This window comes from Pleuronectes platessa, chromosome 15 (assembly GCF_947347685.1).
Source record: "Pleuronectes platessa chromosome 15, fPlePla1.1, whole genome shotgun sequence".
In the NCBI taxonomy this organism is placed as follows: domain Eukaryota; kingdom Metazoa; phylum Chordata; class Actinopteri; order Pleuronectiformes; family Pleuronectidae; genus Pleuronectes; species Pleuronectes platessa.
In genome coordinates, this window is record NC_070640.1 from 18222767 (window position 1) to 18242803 (window position 20037).

At 42.6% G+C, this 20037-nt stretch overlaps 1 protein-coding gene across 1 annotated transcript in view; it reads right to left on the minus strand.

The window, feature by feature from the left end:
- LOC128456643 (LHFPL tetraspan subfamily member 7 protein) overlaps positions 1-20037 on the minus strand; it is a 104552-nt gene that overhangs the window by 53949 nt on the left and 30566 nt on the right. The window contains exon 2 of the mRNA XM_053440898.1: positions 19022-19160. Within this exon, the coding sequence (XP_053296873.1) occupies positions 19022-19160 (139 nt within the window). The remainder of the gene's footprint in view (positions 1-19021; positions 19161-20037) is intronic.

Consider the following 20037-nt stretch of genomic DNA (forward strand, 5'->3'; position numbering starts at 1 on the left):
AATTGAGAATACAAACAAATCGCACGTGCATGAGTGAGGGAAACAAACACACTGAGGGCCAGGTGAAGCTCTGAGGTAGGATAAACAAGAAGAAAGCTTTTTGATCAATATCTCGGAGCGGGGCTGGACCCAGAGAGCAAGCTGACAGGCTGTGAGAGGGTGTAAATTGACTATATGTGAGTTTAGGGATTATCCCTCGTCAATTAATCCTCTGTAGTGAACCCTCGTCACCTGGAGAGAGCAATAGCTGGGGTCCCAGAGACAGGAGACGAGAGCTATTATGTACAAACGCCTGCCTACAAACTCAGATCTGAGGGGAAGTGCAATTGTCCTTTCTCTCTCCATCCCCTCCTCCATGTCTGATGGAGGAGGTCTCCATGTTTTGTTGCTCTCTATTTCGTGTCTTCCATTCCCTCTACAGTACTGTACACCCTCAGGCTGATAAGGGCAGCGGAGTGGTTTAGATATCAGATCACTGGCATGGTGGTGACATCAGGATCCAGATCATCAGAGAGAGAGGGGGGGGGGGGGGGGGGCGGGGGGGAGAGAGAGAGAGAGAGAGGAAGAGAGAGAGAGAGAGCGAGAGAGGGCTGGCAGTAAATCTAGATCGTCCACATGCAAAGACTAAACTAGTAGTGTGTGTGTGTGTGTGTGTGTGTGTGTGTGTGTGTGTGTGTGTGTCTGTGTGTGTGTGTGTGTGTGTGTGTGTGTGTGTGTGTGTGTGTGTGTGAGTGTGTATGTGTGTGGTGTGTGTGGTGTGCGTGTGCGTGTGTGTTTGTGTGTGATGCATGGCTCAGCAAAGGCCAGTCGTATCACAGGGAGCCAGGGTTTGCCTGACATCTTTATCTAGGCAGTCTGCCCACTGCCACACAACCTACCACCCATCCAAGTCACCTTGATCATGAGGGAGATCACATATCAAGTCTTTATCACAGTGCACAAACACACACGTACACACACACACACACACGTACACACATACACACAGTTCCAAAATATCCCCAAAGATTTAAAGTGTGATTCATCCAATTGTTTCCTTTAGAAATGTGTACATTTAAATGGAACTCTAATAACAGTCAATAATAGTTTGAAAGCTTTCATCAAGCCACTAATCAGGAGAGAACTCACACAGAGACCTTTTTGCTTAGTGTATGGAAGCTGCACACAATCGGCCCTAGATATGATCTGAGACGATCAGACAGGGGATCAGGAGTCGTCAGTGTCATGGACATGCACTAACTAGTAAATGGTTCATTCAACAAAATCGTCATGCAGACCAATTCTTTAAGACCTTAACCAGCAGGGCTCAGTGGATCTATGAGGACATGAGAGTAGTATGAATGGCTTATTTAAAAATAAATAAATCGAGAGGTAACATTGAACAGGAATGAGTCTTGTCTGGTGAAACTAGACAAGTAGACAGTAATTATGTGTTCCCTCGCCACTTGTTTAGCGTTATGTCGCAATAGTTTCCTGTTCCCATTATGTAACGAAGTCATTTCATTGAAGATGCATAATGTTAATTATATAATGCCTAATAAGAAGTAGTACAATATCATCACATTTCATGCCAAGTTCAAATTAAATTCAAAAGTGGAAGAAGATGAGGAGAGACGGGCTACATGTTAGAGTAAGGACACCCGCACAAACGCAAAAGTGGTAGAGGCCTGGCCTCTACCACTTTTGCGTTTTTGCGGGTGTGTCAGGTGTGTCAGGTGTGTCAGGTGTGTCAGGTGTGTCAGGTGTGTCAGGTGGTTCAGGGGCAGGGTGGCACAAACTCAGTGCAGCTACATAAACTGCATGAGGCTCGGGTCAGGTTCGGACACAAAAAACAGAGAGGCTGTCAGGTTCGGGTGGGGCTCGGTTCATTTTCTCTCAGGCTTGAACAGGTTCAGGCAGAGAACTCAGGCCTGAGCCGCACTCTTCATGGCTCAGAAGGAATACAAGAAGAGAAGTGGTGCAAGGGAACTCAACAGTAATCCTCAAAAGAATTCTCGCCGTGACCCTTCGTACAGAGCCAGTAAAAGCCCGGAAAAAGAAAAACAGAAAAAAGGCAATGGTGCCATGCATTAGTTCAGGCAAGCATGGAAGGCCTTTTAGAGTCACATGTTTCATTCATCCTCCAATCACATTTAACCATGCATACAACACTGCTGAGCTCTGCATCCATGCTGCTGCACTACTGCTCCGCCTCACCAGCCTGCGATTGCACATGTGCTCTATTTAACTTTTTAGTGAGTCATATAATATATTCATGTTTGCTAAACGTGGTGTATCTCAGCTCTATCCGAAAGGTTGTGAGCTCAGGGGTCGTCTGTGTCAAACTAGAGCATCGCCTGAGCAGAGACACGTCATCAGACTTAAATAGACATTATTGCAGTAATGGTTGAAACACTGATGTACAGCTACTGTTTATTAAAAAGCAACTCATCGATGGTCACCGCTGAGAACATTGTGAGCTCTTCTTCTTTTTTTTCCTTTATACAAGAACTTGGTCTTATTTAATTCAGGTTAAGATTTTTTAATAATCGAATCCCTGCAAACTCAAATGTGCCCTGTTTGTGTTCAGATTCCCTGCACTCCAGCTTCAGGTCTTCTCCTCGCGCTCGTGCCGCTTCTATTGGTCTTGTGAACAGAGTACATTTGTACGAGCGCAAACGGAAAGACCACAGTTTCAAATGAAGATAGAAAAAAACACCTTATATGCTTTAACTGTCACCGCCTGGCTGAGCGCAGACTTGCAAATAAAGGCAGAAGCTGCTGTGTGAGGTACTGATGAAAAAGCTGGCGGGTGGGGGGGGGGCTGACGGGAGGATCGTCATTATTTATCAGCCCCTTGCAGTTTCTCTCACAAGCCTGGGTACATGCAGGAAAGATGCACACAAAGCATGAAGCACGGGAACAAAGGGAAAACACCATTCCTGCACTGAAACACTTCTGTCGCTGCACAGCAACCTGAAACCTCCAGATAAGAATGATAGGAGTAAAAGCTGATGTTGAGACATTTCTCTGACGCTCTCGTCTTTCCTATTAATCACTGATCAGCTGCCTGTTGAGCACAGCAGCCCTTCAAACTGCTACAGCACGTCGGTCCTGTGAAGCCGTACACTCGGATTCCCACTCTCGAGGAGACGCTAATTACTCTGGATCTCTCTAATAGAGTCACGCTGCAGCAGTTAAGGACAACAGAGACACGGCGCAGATGTACAGAGCTCATTACTCACGCAAACAACACAGCTCTCACGGGACAGAGAGATTAATGGCACTCCTCTTATATATGTAGCACGTACATAGGGGCTGTGCATGATGCAACCACAGCGCCTGGAAAGACGACAGGGAAAACACGAGCACAGGACCCGAAGAAAAAACAATGAAAGACACCGGATTTGCACTTCTTTGGAGCTCCAGATCCTTGTTGTGGGTCAGGACACGGCACATTTCAATTTCAGAGACTTTCAAAGACTCCTGGGGGCGATGTGCAGGAAGGGGGTTACGAGGGAGGAAGGAAGACCAAGAGGCGATGGCGGGCGCGGAAGGAACAAAAGGAAGAGTTGAAAGAAAGGACTAAAGCGCAGGAGATGAGAGGGGGAGGTATACTTGAGGAAATATTTGCAAACGTGTATCCTTTTCTTGTTACATCAGTCTTTGAATCACAAGTTGTGAGGTTTCTAGTGTCCCCGATATCGCCTCTCTGTCGTTTCTCTTCCTGTTCGTCCTTCTCCGAAGCAGCAGTCGGCCGGTCCTCAGCGAGGCCTCCGAACTCATCACTCTCCTCTCGCTGAAGGCCTTTGGGTCAACTGAGGTTTGTTCCTCTCAGAGATTCTGACAGGCTGTAATTCTGTTTTAAGGCAGAAAATCATGACAGTTTCCCCACTGCACTTATCTCCTCGGTCACACAAAGTGTCGTTTTGTCCTTGTGACCTCTCACGAGGGTCATCGACTTCCTCTGGCCTCTGTTCAACAGCGTGGCTATAAAAGGCGAGGCAGAGATGATGGAGGGATCAGGACCTCAGCGACACTTCTGTTTCCCATTAAAAGTCGTATCTCTGCCGCAAAGACCCCTGTGTTTGCGGCAGAGATACATATAACTCTCAAATCAAATCTGTAAATCTGTCAAAAACCTTCATGGTGCCAATTTTATTTTATTCATTGCGGAGCTATATTTTCTGGAAATAACGTCTATGCCCTAGTTTTAATCTATTTTATTTTGTATGATATCTTTTATTGCTGTTTTATTCATGTGCTTTAATAATGAAACACTTTTCTCCTTCCCTTCAGGAATCAATGATGCTCGTAGCAGAGCAGATTCTGTGGATGTGATTCCGTTGATTTTATTTTCGGTTTTAACACTTTACAAATAAAGAATAATAAGATGAGATGCACATATTAAATACAAATTTAAAAAAAGAAAAGAAAACAATAATTACCATGTTTGTGGGCGATTTTACCCCAAAAACATTTGAGATGCAAATAATTTATAATGTATTGTATAACAACAAGAATGACTTTTCATCTCTCACATGTTGTTAATAACTCAGTAGGTTTTTAGATTTCATAACAGTCGGGAAACCCTTCTACAGGGTTCTACAGTGAGCTTTCTATCATTTAATCACTATATTTATAAAGCACTTTTCATAAAAATAAAATGTTACACAAACCAGCGTGGGGAGTTTGCTGACTTGTCTTACGATGTTACAGACGCAGAGAGTATTTGAGCGGATGAAACCCTGTGGATGTTTTGGTGTGTGGTGTTTTATGTGTGTGTGCGTGCTCGCCTCCCCGCATGTGTGAATGCGTGGTGACAGATTGAGGGTGCTGGGACACTCTGGGGACTGATGACGCCTCTCGCTCCTGTTGCTCCTGCTGAATCTCACAGATGCCACTGGCTCTGCCTCCGGCAACAAGGAAAGAAACGGGGCTGCACAGGTTTCTAAATTGTTACACAGGCTCTCTTTTTTTATCGGTCTGGTGTAGTTTCCCTCGTTTGTCTCTCTCATTTGTCTTCTCACAACAGACAACTTGGATCGCAGAGATGTCCCCTGTCTGAGAAGCTTTACTCCACGGCTTTAAATTGCTTCTGTGTAACAGAGAGAAAGAGGAGCAATTTGCAGCCCATTTCTTCACCTCATATCTCATCACAGGAGGTGATAAAAATGTTAGACTTGCCAGCAACTGCATTTTCTGACAAAATGTACATTGTGTAATGTATACCTACAATAAATGGCTAAATAATGACTGTTTCTCTGCAAGTTTTACTATTACAGTTATCGCGGATTCCGAAACGAAGATCTTTCATTCCCGAACATCCCAACTTAATCCTCTGCAAGGTTTTAACCTATATTTATTGAAGAGGGTGTTTCTTTTGCTGTTTGAGAGCAGGACTTACATATTTCACGTTAAGATTGTGTAATGCTCTCACTCAAAACTCGACGCCCTCGCTCAAATATAACCTGCTTGGGCTCTGATTTCCAGCTCTCCAGCCTCAGCTCTTTGCTTCACGATGACAGGAAGCTGGTGTAGCTGTTGAGGGTGGGGTGCATGAACCAGGGTTAAAGTACCTGCTCGTACGGGACTCAAAGTTATAAATCTAACACACCCACAACTAGGGAAGGACAACTTCGCTTGTCATCGCTACACCTGCCATTCTTTTGGTCAAGAGCAGAAGGAAAAATCACAGTCCAGTACAAGTCCGAGAGCGGACGTTTCAGGTGTACAAAGAAGCAGCATCTGTGCAAGCAGAAGACCTGAAGCTGGAGCAGGAAAAGGTATTTTCCTGAAAAGGTATAGAATTTTTCATGGTGTTAACTGGGTTATTTTAATTTTTTATTGTTTTTGGGGAGGCCGGGGGGTTTTTAGGAGGTTTCCCACGGGAGTAGAATTTCAACATTTTAAGACATGATATTACACTCCTTCCTAAACACAATTGTGAAGAAATTTCTTGGTAAGGATTTAGTTCCCAGATTTTCATATGTTGCCCTCACTATCCTGGAAACTCACAGGGTCAAATCCAGCTCACACGTTTTTTTTTCAGTCCCTCTAAAAAAGTAAAAATTCCCAAGAAGTGATCCAGCGAAGCCTCTGAAGATGAGCACTGTTCAGCTGTGTTAGTCCGACGAGGAAACAATGACAGCCTGCGCTTCTCAATTTCTCTCCAAAATACACTTTTCTCTTCGTACTTCCCATCCCTCTGACATGCTTTGGTTCAAAGTTGAGAGCCCGGGGAATTCCAGCCACGATGAAAGAGTGCAGTTAACGCCAGAGTAAACAGGGTTCGACCGAACCGAGGGACCCGAGAGACAAGAGGAATCATTAATGCATCAAAGGCTGTCAAAAGAATACAGTCGGAAAAGTCTGAAAGTGTAAACACGGCAGATGGCGAGCATCTCATCCTTGGATGTGGCGTTCCAGCCCCGCTGACACAGTATCAGCCCCTACTGAGGTTGTTTGTGTCTGCCTGTCAGTGAGAAGGGATAAGTGGGGAAATAGTTGGATGGATTTTGAGATTAGTCTGTGCAGTCTTGACAACATGAACTCTGATAAGTAGGCGTCCAACACCTCTTCCCAAAAGAAAAATCATTCTCTGTGCCATTAGACCCACTCTCCTTGAAGGAAATTTCTTTATTACGACTTGAGTCATCAATAAAATTGACACCTCAGTAATTGCTGCAATCTGGGAACATGGACATGTCTTTTCAATGAAGTGTAGAAGGCTAATGGTCAATATGAGCACAGGAACATGTTTTCAGTGGAGGGGGGGGGGGGGGTGAGGGGGCTGATCAGCATACATGAACACACACAACAACACCCAGTACATGCAAAGAACACTTGATCACAGCACAGTGCCATGAATGGATGTACGATTACGGCAGATGAGGATCATTCATATTTCAATAAAGAATACTTAAACCTGCAACAAGCTGCCGCTTCACACCTAATATCTATCTATATATATAATACCTTATTATGGATCTTTAATGTTCTACATAATGTGAGATCCTGTCTGTCTACATCATAGACACCGAAACGTAAACGATTAAACTGGCAAAAAGAGGCCACATGTGTCCATCAGGATGATCCCATCTTATTCGTGCTTCACTTCCTGCCCAGCAGCTTCATTTTGACCCCACAGTCACATGGTGAAAGAGGCGAAATGAACAAGAGAGGCAGGTGGGGGAGACCCGGGCTGTAATCTGTTTGGTTTCAGGCTCGCTCCTCACCCTGCTCCCCCGTCTGTCTGCTTCTGGGAGGTGTTCTCTTTAAACTGTGATCACAAAAAGACAAGAGAGGTGGGATCCTCTCTCCCTCATCTCCTCTCTATCTCCACTGAGTCTAGTTCTTTACTGCAACAGAGTAGATCACTAGCCATGCAAGCATCCGTCTTATCAGCAGATCAATCATGATCGCACGCTGGACATATCAATTAGTTTGTGTGTGTGTGTGTGTGTGTGTGTGTATATGTGTGTGTGTGTGTGTGTGTGTGTGTGTGTGTGTGTGTGTGTGTTGTAAACACATTTTCTCAGGTGAATTTAAACTTCAATTCAGAACAGTTCATCCATACACATTTACAAAGAATTTGACAAAATACAAAATGGAACTTTTATTTTTAAACAATCATTATACTAAGTCCTTTTCAAATCAAAAGTAGGGCTGCTTTTACTATCAAATAAGCTAATTTAATACAAATTAATCATTTAATTCCATAGTCTATGTTAGATCAGACAACATAGAAATCCAATGTTCAGTCCTATAATACAAAAGTGCATATAAATAACAATTCTTAACATACATCTAGAGCAAAAGATCCTTGGGACAACTGGCTCAGTGAGAGAAAACAAGGACTGATTTCATTACAAAATGATCAGTGAAACCAATAAACAGTTTATAATGGAGTGAGTGAATGTGTGCATGTGTGCCTGTGTGTGTAGGCTCTAAGATATGATATATTAAGTAAGACAGAAAGTTGGGTTTTGATGCCATGTGAATGAACGTTAACCCATAAGAGGAAATCAGATGTGAACATGGTGTCGACTGGGCCTGAGTCTCCAGACAAATTCAAATGGGTCTGGTTCAGGTAGAACATTCCAAGGTCTTTTCGGGTTCAGACACAAATTCGCGAGCCCTAGAAGAACTCTAACATGAGTCATGGGACATGTGGATCAATAAGTTCATGATTGTGCCAAACTCCCGAGGACAAGATATAAGATAAACACACAAAAAAATATTTGAGATGGCAACCTCAGCGTCAAATCAACAGTGAAAGCTAGTGTGATGCCCTTCCACCTGCTTCTGCTGCTGATCTTGTACAGACCACTGCGGCCCCTTGCTCTTCCAACAGCCTCACTGAATGTGTCCCATATCTGCCCCCATCCAGCTGTCTCCGTCCCCAGCCGCGCTGTAGCTCCTGATCTCCTCGTGAGAAAATATTCCCTCTGCCTTTGCTGCAGACACTTGAAAGCTCAGACATGTGCTGGATCACCGCTGTTCTTCCCCTTTTCATCTCCTGCAGAGCTGCAGGATCAGCAAGCGTTCAGGCAGGGAAAATAGTCCCTGCTATTCGAAAAACATCTGTGTTATTTTCCCACCTTCTTATGTGTACATTTTATCAGCGTCACACACACAACTGCCAGAAAATTGCTGCATTTAAGTTATGATTGCTTATCCTTTTGCTGTCGAGCTTCTTTTTTTTAGAGTTTCTAACTATTCTGTCACTTTATGGAATACTTCCACACTTAGGAATATAAACATTTTTGATTGCTTGTCGTGGGATACAGGATAAGATGGATTCCATTCAGAAATCTGGAGGAAAAATGATTTACTTTGTATTTAATTATATATTTTTTTTACAGATTTTAACTCTGACAACTTTTCAGTCATTTGATAGAGTGATAACAATCATTTCCTCTAACCCTTAGTAAGAAACCTAATGAGCCTATTCCTTCTTCTATCATAGAGTTAATCATATAATTTAGAACTTAATTTTCTCATGGCTTAAATGTATATTATATAACTTTGGTCACTGTGGGTCTCTTAATCAAAACAATCACAAAACACATAGTTTGATGATGTAGCGAAGCAGCATGGGATCATGGGAATTATTGTCTTAACCAAATCATTTGATCATTTAATTCCTTCCTCGTACGTTGTTTGACCCGGAAGTTACAGCAGTGACGGGTAAAACCACAAGTAAAGCAGATATGATGCAGGTGCATCTGAAATGAAAGTATTGTTACCTTGAAAAAATTCAGTCTATCTCTCCTGGAACTATCTCATTTGGTTTGTAGTGGACCAAAGACAAACTGAAATAGCACTTACTCTCCAACTAATCCATTAGTCGCTGGGAAAGAAATCTACATGTTGTCTCTAGTTTGAATAAACCAGCCCCGGTGCACCCTACACTGTAGCCTTATTGATTCAAGTGAGTTGTAATTAAACAAAAAAGGATGGTATCAGACCATCAAATCATTCAGCTCAATTATTAGAATCATTTACACTGAGTATTGAGCTTAAAACACAAAGTTGACAAAGGAACTAAACACAGAAAAGTTCTGTTGTTTTTCGATAATGAGCCATGATAGTTGCTCGGCTGAGATATGCAAACTCATCTTAACTCAATATTTGACCTTTGGTTCTGTAGTGTGAAGTGAATTAATCCAGGATATTAATGAAGTGCTTTTCTCCATATTAATATTGTTGAGAACTGGTCACGCGAAGGCACACTGACCAAACAACCAGCCGGTCCAACCGGAGGCTGCAGCCCCATCATTTAACTAATGCAAATGAGGAAGTCATAAACACAAAGCAATAGCAATTGAGCAACACAGCCTAATCAATCATAGTGTGTCTGTGTGTGACAGGTAGCGGCGCTCTCAACTCTTCATATTGCCTCGAAAAACAAATTCCCATCAACGCAGATGGCACAAACAGAAACACAACGAGAGGCTCTCACTCATCAGCACACACTCAAGAAAAGCCTCTGAGCAGAGGATCAATCACTGCATGAGAGGGACGAGGATAAAACGACAAAAGAGAAAAGAAACAGGGAGGAAGGTGCACCTAAACACATGTGCACATATAATCACAGTGTGTGTGTGTGTGAGGATGTTTTGTGTGTGTGTGTGTGTGTGTGTGTGTGTGTGTGTGTGTGTGTGTATGTGTGTGTGTGTTCACAGCTGAGGACCCAGTGTGCAGGACTGGAACAGCTGTAATCCAACAGCAACAGACTCAACAATGAGTCATTCTGACTGGTGGTGTCATCAAACAGGAACGACTGGGAATTCCTGGAATTCATATGCACATGTTTACACACACACACACGCGCACACACACACACGCACACACACACTAACACACTCACTCACAAACACACACACACACACAAACACACACACACACTCTGCAATTTCAAACAATTACACAACTGTGACACACCTGATTGTTGCATGTGATTCCTCTTCAGAAGCACAAATTGTGTAAATGAGCAACACAACTAAAAGTTATTTTTAAAAACAGTCTATGGTCACGTTCAACTTTGGTGACCTTTGACCTACACATTTGCCACATTGACCAAGATCAAGTCATCATTGCAGGTCTGACCTTGAAGATAAAAAATGAGCCTGAGGCCAAAATCAAGTTAGCACTTAGCTTCCATGCTACAGCAGTTCAACAACTGACCCTAAGAGTAGTCCATCAACAAGCCTCTAGCTCCACCCACTTTAATGTGGTAGGGAATGTCAAAATCAGTTAAGACACATAAAGGAAGAACTTGTTGTTAAAAAACAAACATCAAAAGCATCCTCTGTAAAGCCAATGCAGAGCATGCAGAGCAATGTTCAGTGGGGGGAGAATACATGAAAGATATTGGGAAACAAGGTTACCAGCACATCAGCAAATTATATCCTTAATTTCCTGGTCTCAGATGTTAATATTCATGACAACATTTTACCAAATTATGCTCAGAAATTTTAACTGCAGCAAACTACACAGAGTCACAGGTTTTAACCACCAGCTTCAGATTTCTGGAGGTAAGAAAGGAAACAGCCCTTAAGTGCAGGGTCTGGCATAAACCTCATCATCTCTGCTGTGAGATGCAAAATGAAAGAAAGCAGAGAGGCCTTCAGAGGTGGAGGACTCATGTAATATGCATAGCTGCTGGTTCTTTGAGTGTGTGTGTCTGTGTGTGTGTGTGTGTGTGTGTGTGTGTGTGTGTGTGTGTTTTCACGGCAGGATGACGGAGGAGAATGAAGAGACAGGATAGGAATAAGCAACAGACGGACATGTTTTGGACACTGCGCTTGTTTTTCTCAGCCTATCAGACGCGAGTCCTCAGAACAAATATGAAAAGGCAAACAAATAACGTGTCGCAATTCACCCTCGTCTCCGTTCAATCTGCCTCCCTTCATCTCTGTCCTCCTCTCCGTCAACATGTCATTTGTTGCTTGCTACAGTGACACGAGACACGGAGGCGTAATTAATGTGCGTGTGTACGGGTGTGTTACAAATGAGTACGCAGCGGCAGAGATACTCTGAAGGGCTTCCAGCTTGTACAGAAGATAAGGGAGGTTAATTAATATTGTAAAGAACATTAATATTAGAGGGAAAAATCACATTGGTTTTCTTTCTTGTTCACATTTAATGAGGAGGAAAATATCAAAGCAAAGATGCACTTTCAAAAGGCAACATTAAAGATGATATGAGGCATCTGAAAAGATCTCTGGAGTTCATTCAAAGAAAACAGATGAATTGGACTGGATGAAAGTTCGGTCTTTATTACAGTCGGGCTCTTATGACTGCTGGACCAACGACTGTGTTTTTTGTGGCTAGGGTATCAGCGGGCGAACAGAACCAAGAGCTGCACTGCTTATAATTACAGTCAACACCAGATTAGACCAATGACCAAGTTTAACATACACAAATACACCGACACACACAGGCTTTGATTCACAAGTAGACACTAGGACTATGGCAATTTGGGTGCATCGTAAAAAAAGGACGAATGCTGCAATACAGCAGCAAAACATATAAATGAATGACCCACAATTGTCGCATCTTGGTAAATGCTTTGTCGAGTTTGCAGATGAAGTGGTTGTGAAACTTCTCTCCAGTAAATATTCATGATTTCAGAGTTAATCCTAATGAGATTTGCAAAGCTAGAGCACTAACCCCCAAAAAGTTCAGATCGGTGTGTGTGTGTGTGTGTGTGTGTGTGTGTGTGTGTGTATGTTCTGACCCGCCTTCAATGGGCTGTTTAAGGGTCAAGACTTGCTTTAAGGGTTAGGGTTATGCAAATATTTCAGATGCTTGGCCAAGACATCTCACAAAAGCGCATTAATGGGGAATACAAATGCATATATATATATTGTTTCGATTCCATTAAACCTAATGGGGAGTGGACCAAATTAAGCCTGGTCCTAATATAATAATATTAATATAAATAATATTAAAAATCTTCATTTCTGAGGTCCTTGTCAAGGTTTTGGGTAAGATGTGAATTGTTGTGAGGTTATGGTTATGGTTAGGTATGAATTGATGGTGGTTAAGGTTAATGTTAGGCTTTCCACAATGAATCAAGTGAATGCAATGTCCTGCGTGAACCTGTGTGTGTGCAGGAGGCTGTGATGATGAGAGGTGACCGATCGTATAACTGTCAACAGCAAGAGTAAAATGCAGCTGTGCTGGACAATAAGTGACACATATACATACGTGCACCAACACTCTGACGGACCAGACGCACATCAATGATTAATGTGTATTGTCAGCATGCTGTGAGTCACAGGTTGGGGTCACGATGTCATCATCACACTGCATCTAAACTGGGTCACGTTCTGTCAGCAGACGTGCACACACAAACAGACACACACTACATAGCTGGAACTGGTGTGGAGTAGCTAGATTTACTTTTCTGCCCTTAATTTCTTCATGAGATCAGTGATTCGGCGGTGAACAAGTTCTCCCTGCAAAAAAATGTACTTTAATGTTGTGCGAAGGCCTCGGGTCGACCCACACATGATGAAACAGACTGAAATATCAGTGATCGACAGAAAACAAGCACGAACGGAGTTGAGGCCCCGATTGTGATGAAGATGTTCTTATGGGGAATGCTCCGCTCGGATGAGTTAAGAGAAAAGCACGATGGAAGTGGAGGAGAGACGGGGTCAGAGAGAGGAGCATTGATTCGCTACAGAGAAAAGTGGAGAACTACACAGGAACGGCTACATGGTGTGCCTGGAGGCAGCTGGAAGGAGTTCAAAGATGGAAGAGATAATCAAACAATGTTACAGTGATGTTTGCGCTCTAAGAAAAGTTCTCCTGCTCAGTTTGAGACTTTTCTCTTTCTCTCTCTCTCTCTCTCTCAGAATACTAATGAAGACACGAATGATGGTCCAATCATCCCTCCGCACGCAGTAATGACAGTAAGATCTGCGTAAAAAAAGTTTAATTTAATTGTTAGAAGGACACGTTGTACTAATACAGTCTTCTGCTCTAATCCGTCTTGATATGGGGAATGTATTCATCTGTATCGGAGAGATGATTGACAGCTGGCACGGGCGACCATATGGGCTCCGACAGCGACAGCAGCACTGAAAAAAACAGCAGGTGCTTTGATCAAAGCAACTTCCTATTTTCATCACCGGGCTTCGGAGTACATCTGCATAACAGCTTTGCCCGAGGGAAAGCTGACACAGCAGGCCGAGCTTCCTTGGCATCAGCACAGCGAAACTGGATGTGAGAGTGGGTGCATAGGCGAGGGAGCACACATACACAGTAACACAAAATCCCTCTCCTCTCCCGAGCAGCGTGAGTCAGGGGGAAAAACACGGAGGGACTCTCTATGATGAGGATGCGGATAAGAGGGCACAGTTTCAGAAGGTTGCACAGGGGGAGTCTTCAAAGGGAAATATGCACTCGGGAAATGGATTCGAAGGAGTTCTGCTGCAAATTAAAAACCTTATTCAGCCAAAAGTTGGTCCAACCAGCAATTGATAACAGTCGTTTTGCAGAATCGATTCATTTGGCTGATAGTACAAAACTTTGTTTCCTCATTGTCAAGAGCAGCCAGGCTAAAAACTAAAAATCAGCACATTTCAGAAGAACGGACTGGTTGTTACAAGGTTGTTTGTGCTCAAAACAAATATATATATCAGATATTTCTCCAACTCAATAAAACTGAAAATTCTGAATCAGGGCCTGCCAAGGGTCACAAATAAAGAGTTGGTTGCTAGATGATTACCAACCTTAAAAAATTTATTTACATTTATTTCTGCTGCACAAATTATTAGTTTTTTCCCAAGACAACTGTCTGTAAAATACTGGATGGTTTCACCTCTTAACATTGTCTGCAGCCGTACTAGCAGCAATGTACGGCTGCACAAACAATGCTAATCCTGAAAGCTGCTGGGGGCTTACTGGGACAAGGCTAAAATGTTTTGTCTTTTCAACATGTTCATCATCTTATTTTATTTCCAATTAGCCAAAGTTAGCGTGCTAAGGTTTTCAAATATATATTGATGTCCAACATGAATTTGCTCCAGACAGGGCAACAGCACAAACATCTGTGACAGTGAGGGTAAGAAAAAAAAAACGGTGAAACTGTGGTTCATATTCCTTCGAAGAGCAGAAAAGCAAAGCACACAGCTTCAGGCGAATCCCTTTCATGTCTCCAACCCCCTGAAGCACCTTTTTAAGAATAAAAGATATAAATTTAAACTGAAATACCACTGCGGTCAAATCAATACAAAAAAACGAAAAACGACACATAATTAATGCATGCATATATTTATGTAAGCACACAATTTAAATGATCTCTGTATGTTTTTATGGTTATACTCCTGCAGGAAAACAGCTGAGATGAAGCTTGTATGTGCAGCGAGTGCTTGTACACTCAGCGGAGTGTGACAGGTGTTCAGTCCTGAACAGATAACTGCACAGTGAGCGTTGTTGCACAGTGAAACCCCAACATGGTTTTCAGCTGCTTCTGTCGAGGGATGAGTCTGAGTGAACTGAACTGGAATTACCCGCTATAATAAAAGCTAAAGTTACGCAGGACTGGGCAGCGAGAACATTACATATATAAGATAAAATGTTAAATTAAGATCGTTTATCTATGTGCATGTTTTTCTCTGTTCACCCTTTCCACGCACACACCGCCCCAAACAAAACAGCCATCCGATCCAATGGATTCTGACCACTAAGAACGGGCTGATGAAATATGCATGATAGAAGAAAAGCTCCAAGCCTAAGCACACACAAGTGTCCTGCCTCTCTCTCTCTGACGGGAAAACATTGAAAGCGGGCGTGCTCGGCGGCGCTGCAGCTATAACGTGCTGGATGGAGCACCGAGCTGAGCCAGTGGAAGGTTGGCAAGTTTACATCTAATTCTGGACTCCATCCACGAGACCATCGGGAGAGGAAAGAGTTGAGCAGGTCGTCCCGGCGCTCGGCTGTCTGTGTTTTATCAAGCAAAACAGAAAGACTCGCAAACACAAGGTCGTACAGCTGCGTGTTTCTAAAAGAACAAGAAGAAAATGGATTGTTCCTGCAACAATCCAGCTGTGTAATAGTAACAGTTATGGAGCAGATGTTTTACCCTGAATAAATAAAACATCTGTTTTGAAGGAGACACAGTTTAATGTTTCAGGCTGTAGTTAATGCTGTCATGCAGCTTAGTGAGTGTAGGCTTTGTGCTTATATCAGTCAGTCTGAATAATGTCTAACGTAGGTGTCTGTTTATGTCAGAAAGGCTTAAATTTAAATTGGACTTATCATTATAAAGTAAATGTAATGGCTGTAGAAATAAACATTAGGAAATAATGGCTATAAAATAATACCAGCATAAAAATAATTTTGTGAAAAAACATTTTCGGGCGAAAATTGCTATTCTAAGAATTCTGAATGTATAAGTCATACACGTCCGGTGGCGATATAGAACCAGCTGTCGGATATCCAGGTCAAGACCCTGTCTTCCTACAGTGTTTAGAGTCAGACGAGTCCACACAAGTCAAACGTCTCTCCGAACACAAACATCAATACTTTTTTACCGGAGTCCAGACGACATTTTGACTGAGCTGAATTGGCAGCTATCTGCATATGAATAAAGATTCACATCGTCTACAGCTTCTACAAACTCACATGCAGTATATGTTAATATGTTATAAACCAAATCAACCCCATGCCTGACTATGAATAACATGTATGTCTAACTAAATAAGAGTGTATCTTTTAACCCAAAACCAGTACTTATTAATATACAAAATGTAATTCGTGGTTATATGCGCATTATAGAAATAACAAAAGCAGTGGATTTCATTCTATCTAATCTGAAATCAGGTTTGCTTTAATCATTTTACAAATGCATATAAACATCCTTCCTTATAAACCTGTGACATCCCAGTCGTGGCATTCTGTCCATCAAAGTTTACACACTTTTGAATGACAGACACTCACATTAAGTCAACTTCACTGTTTCAAAAGGAAAAACTAAAAATTAAGCAAGAAACGGTTCAAGGTGAACCCCACAACCTTTTTTCTTGCCTGCACATGTTCTCAGGTTATTCTCATAAAAACATAATTCAAAGCCTTGACAGAATAATGATCAGCAAAATACTATAGTCTTCTCAATGATTTTCTGCTCATAAGTAGAATACCACACATACACACACACACACACACACACACACACACACACACACACACACACACACACACACACACACACACACACACACACACACACACACACACACACACACACACACACACACACACACACTTCTCCTCCGCCTGTCAGAGGTACTCCAAAGAACATAAAGATCAAGACAGCAATCATTTCTACCTGCAAAGGGAAAGTTGACAAGTTGTGTTATCAGCAGTTCATTTCTCCAAATCTGCTGGAAAACACACATCTTCAAAAACAGCACCGCTAATATGCACACCACAAAGAAAAGTACTGTTCTTAATCTGCTTGTTTCATTTGATCAGTTCTCTTTGATAGCACCCTCTCCACACACACACACACCGTCACTAACACAGACACACACACTCACACTGTCACACACACAGACATACTTACGATGCTGGGAAAACAAACACTCTTCTGATCTGCCCTCCTCAGGGCTTTGGGTGCTCTCTGAGAAACCGCTGTCTATCTAGACAAAGTCGACCTGAAAATGGAACAAAGGTCCGGCTCCTCACTTCACATTTTTATTTAGCAAAGTCTGTCGCAACAAAAGACACACTGAGCAGGATTTTACACACACACACACACACACACACACACACACACACACACACACACACGCAAAAGAGACTCTACTTTACCACAAACTCCTTCTCATCTTCTCAAAGCAACGTGGATCTGATTTCGCGGTCAGACAGAGACGTGTGAGAGTCTGGCTGTGAGCAGTAAGAACCACTTGAAACACAACACTAACCATGCCCTGTGAAAGTTTCAGCCAATGCCGATAAAGATTTAACCCTCACAATGAATTCAGCCCTTTAATTAAGCTTAGTTAAATGCCACATGCAGGGATTTAAATTAGCTACTCAATATTCTCAGGGGTTTGGAGGTTAGGTAAATGCTGCCGACGCCAAATAAATGTGGAGGGGGGTAAAAAATAATGATTAAGGGTTGGTGGATGAAGTGGCTCAGGACTTAATGGCTTCAACGGTAACAAGAAATATAGAGAAACAAGGAAAGTCTAAAGCCAATTTCTATTATCAGCATGCAAACATGCTCACAACATTGACTGTATACAAATCTCAACTTCTTAAGTATGCCGGATAAGAACGCTGCCAATTTGTGCCAAAGAAGTTATTTTGAGCTGGAAACACACGAAATCCCGCCAATTCATGCGCTTGGCAATTCGAGAGTAAGGTCTCACCTGTCAATCATGATGTTTCGACTCATGTTTCAATATAAATAAAAGATGGGACTTAGAGAAATGTCAGTGTGATAAGAACTACCTACATGATAGATACCACCTTTGAGAAAAATGTATCAGACGTGAACAGGGGAGGCAGTGTCAATGACAAATAGTGCAGCCACCCACCAGGTGGCGATCAAGACACTTTGGCTTAACTTTTGAGGAGCTACCATGTCGTCCATCTTTATATACAGCATATAGCTCACGGTGACAACTCTAACATGCTTGTGTTTTGCATCGATAACATTACCAACTTAATTTGGTGTACGTGTTAGGATGCTCATATTTGCTAATCTTTACTACTAAGCTCTAGAACACAGAGATAAGGCTGGTGGGAATGGCTCATTTTGAAAATGATATATCTTGATTTATTTGTATTGCAAGAGGCTCGCTGCTCACTAAAATAAATAAATTGTACAATGTTGTATAATACTATTTAATCTCAGTGAAAATATTCAGAAACAGCACAAAACAGCAAACTTTTTGTGGTATCACATCCGTATATGTGAAGGTCCAACACATGTTAATATGTTGCTGTAACTACCGAGAAATGCTTCCCATTTGTACCATTAACTGCCATTGAAATGGTCTGATGCACAAGGCGAGAGCGTGAAGGCCGATACTGAGCGGTGACATGAGCTGTGCTGTATTATGGCTTTTTAAAGCCCAGGCGCTGACAAGCCCGCACTTTGTTTACGAGACTGCTTCTCTGTTGGAGTGAAAGCGGCGGTCTGATAAGCCACATGTAGCCCTGAACCAATGACCTGTGTTAAGGAGGCGTAATTGTCTTTTTACTGCAGGCTGTAAATCTATCTTCGCCTTCCCTCTACCAGTTCACCCCTACGAATGCCACGCAGACTCTGGTTGCTTAGCAGCGACCGTACAATTCAAGCGTCTTCTTTATTTTTCTTCTTTGACTGATGGCTGACAAAGTTAGCTCCTATCAGTGCTTGTGGCACAGTGGTCATAACCACAGTAAAGGATTGTCTTACACATTAATATTAATGTTATTTGCCGTTGAGACGGAAGTCTATCTTCATGTGTATCCAGCAGGAGTGTGTGCAAGCTGCTGTGTCTTTGTGTGTATTCACGTTTGTACCAACCTGCAGCCATCTGCATGTAACCAGCCAGGGTGCAGATCCTCCTCTCACATCCTCCACTGGGCAGGAAGATGGTGATGATGGCCAACAGGGAGCTGACAGCCAGCAGAGCACAGCCGCCTGAACACAGCACCGCACTGGTCTAGGAACAAAACACACACACACAGAGAAATTCATTTAATTTCAGCTCCATTTATTCACTGAAAGTAGACCACTGACTGACAATACTTCAACAGGTGCTTGTATTGTCACATCGCCATAGATAAATCGTACATATTGGTCCTTCTTTTAAAAAGCTTTGATGGCTCTCCAAAGCCAAGTCTGTGTTTTGAATAGAATAGAATAGAATAGAATTATTATTGTCGTTGTACAAGAGAAAACTGTACAATGAAATTCACAGTGTCAGAGAGCCAAGAGCAACTGTGACCTTGTGCGCTGCCATCTTTCGACAACTGGATCGGTCGGATTGTATAATCTCACAGTCAACCATGCAAACAGGTTAATGGCTCTCTCAGCTGGAAAACAGCAGTCCATAGCCACACAACAGGACACTGTCCCTTTTCATTACATCTTCACTTAATCACACACAGAGGAGCACGACCAAGGCAGAGGAAGGACTTTTACACAGACACACACACACACACACAAATGATAGATTCATTCACAAATCTTCGGCTTGTATTAGAGCGTTTTTACAACTGAAAGTCCGAACCTAGGTTCATGTCCGGTTAGTTTTGGCTTCACATTGCAATATAGTGAGCATGCTAATGACTTTTGCATAATGTACGTAGGTCCTGTCACCAGTCACGTGGGCTGCGTCTAACTATAGTTGACTGATTGGTTTGTAGACGAGCACCAGTCTGATGTCAGCATGTTTTCAGCAGGTAGGTTCAAGGTATCGTTCTAGTCCCTGAGGGGTGATTCTGTGTGCAGCCGACAGTAGCGAGACAGTGACACATTCAACAGGCTGATGGCAGCAGGGATACATGACTTTTTAAATCTGTTGGTACTGATTCTTG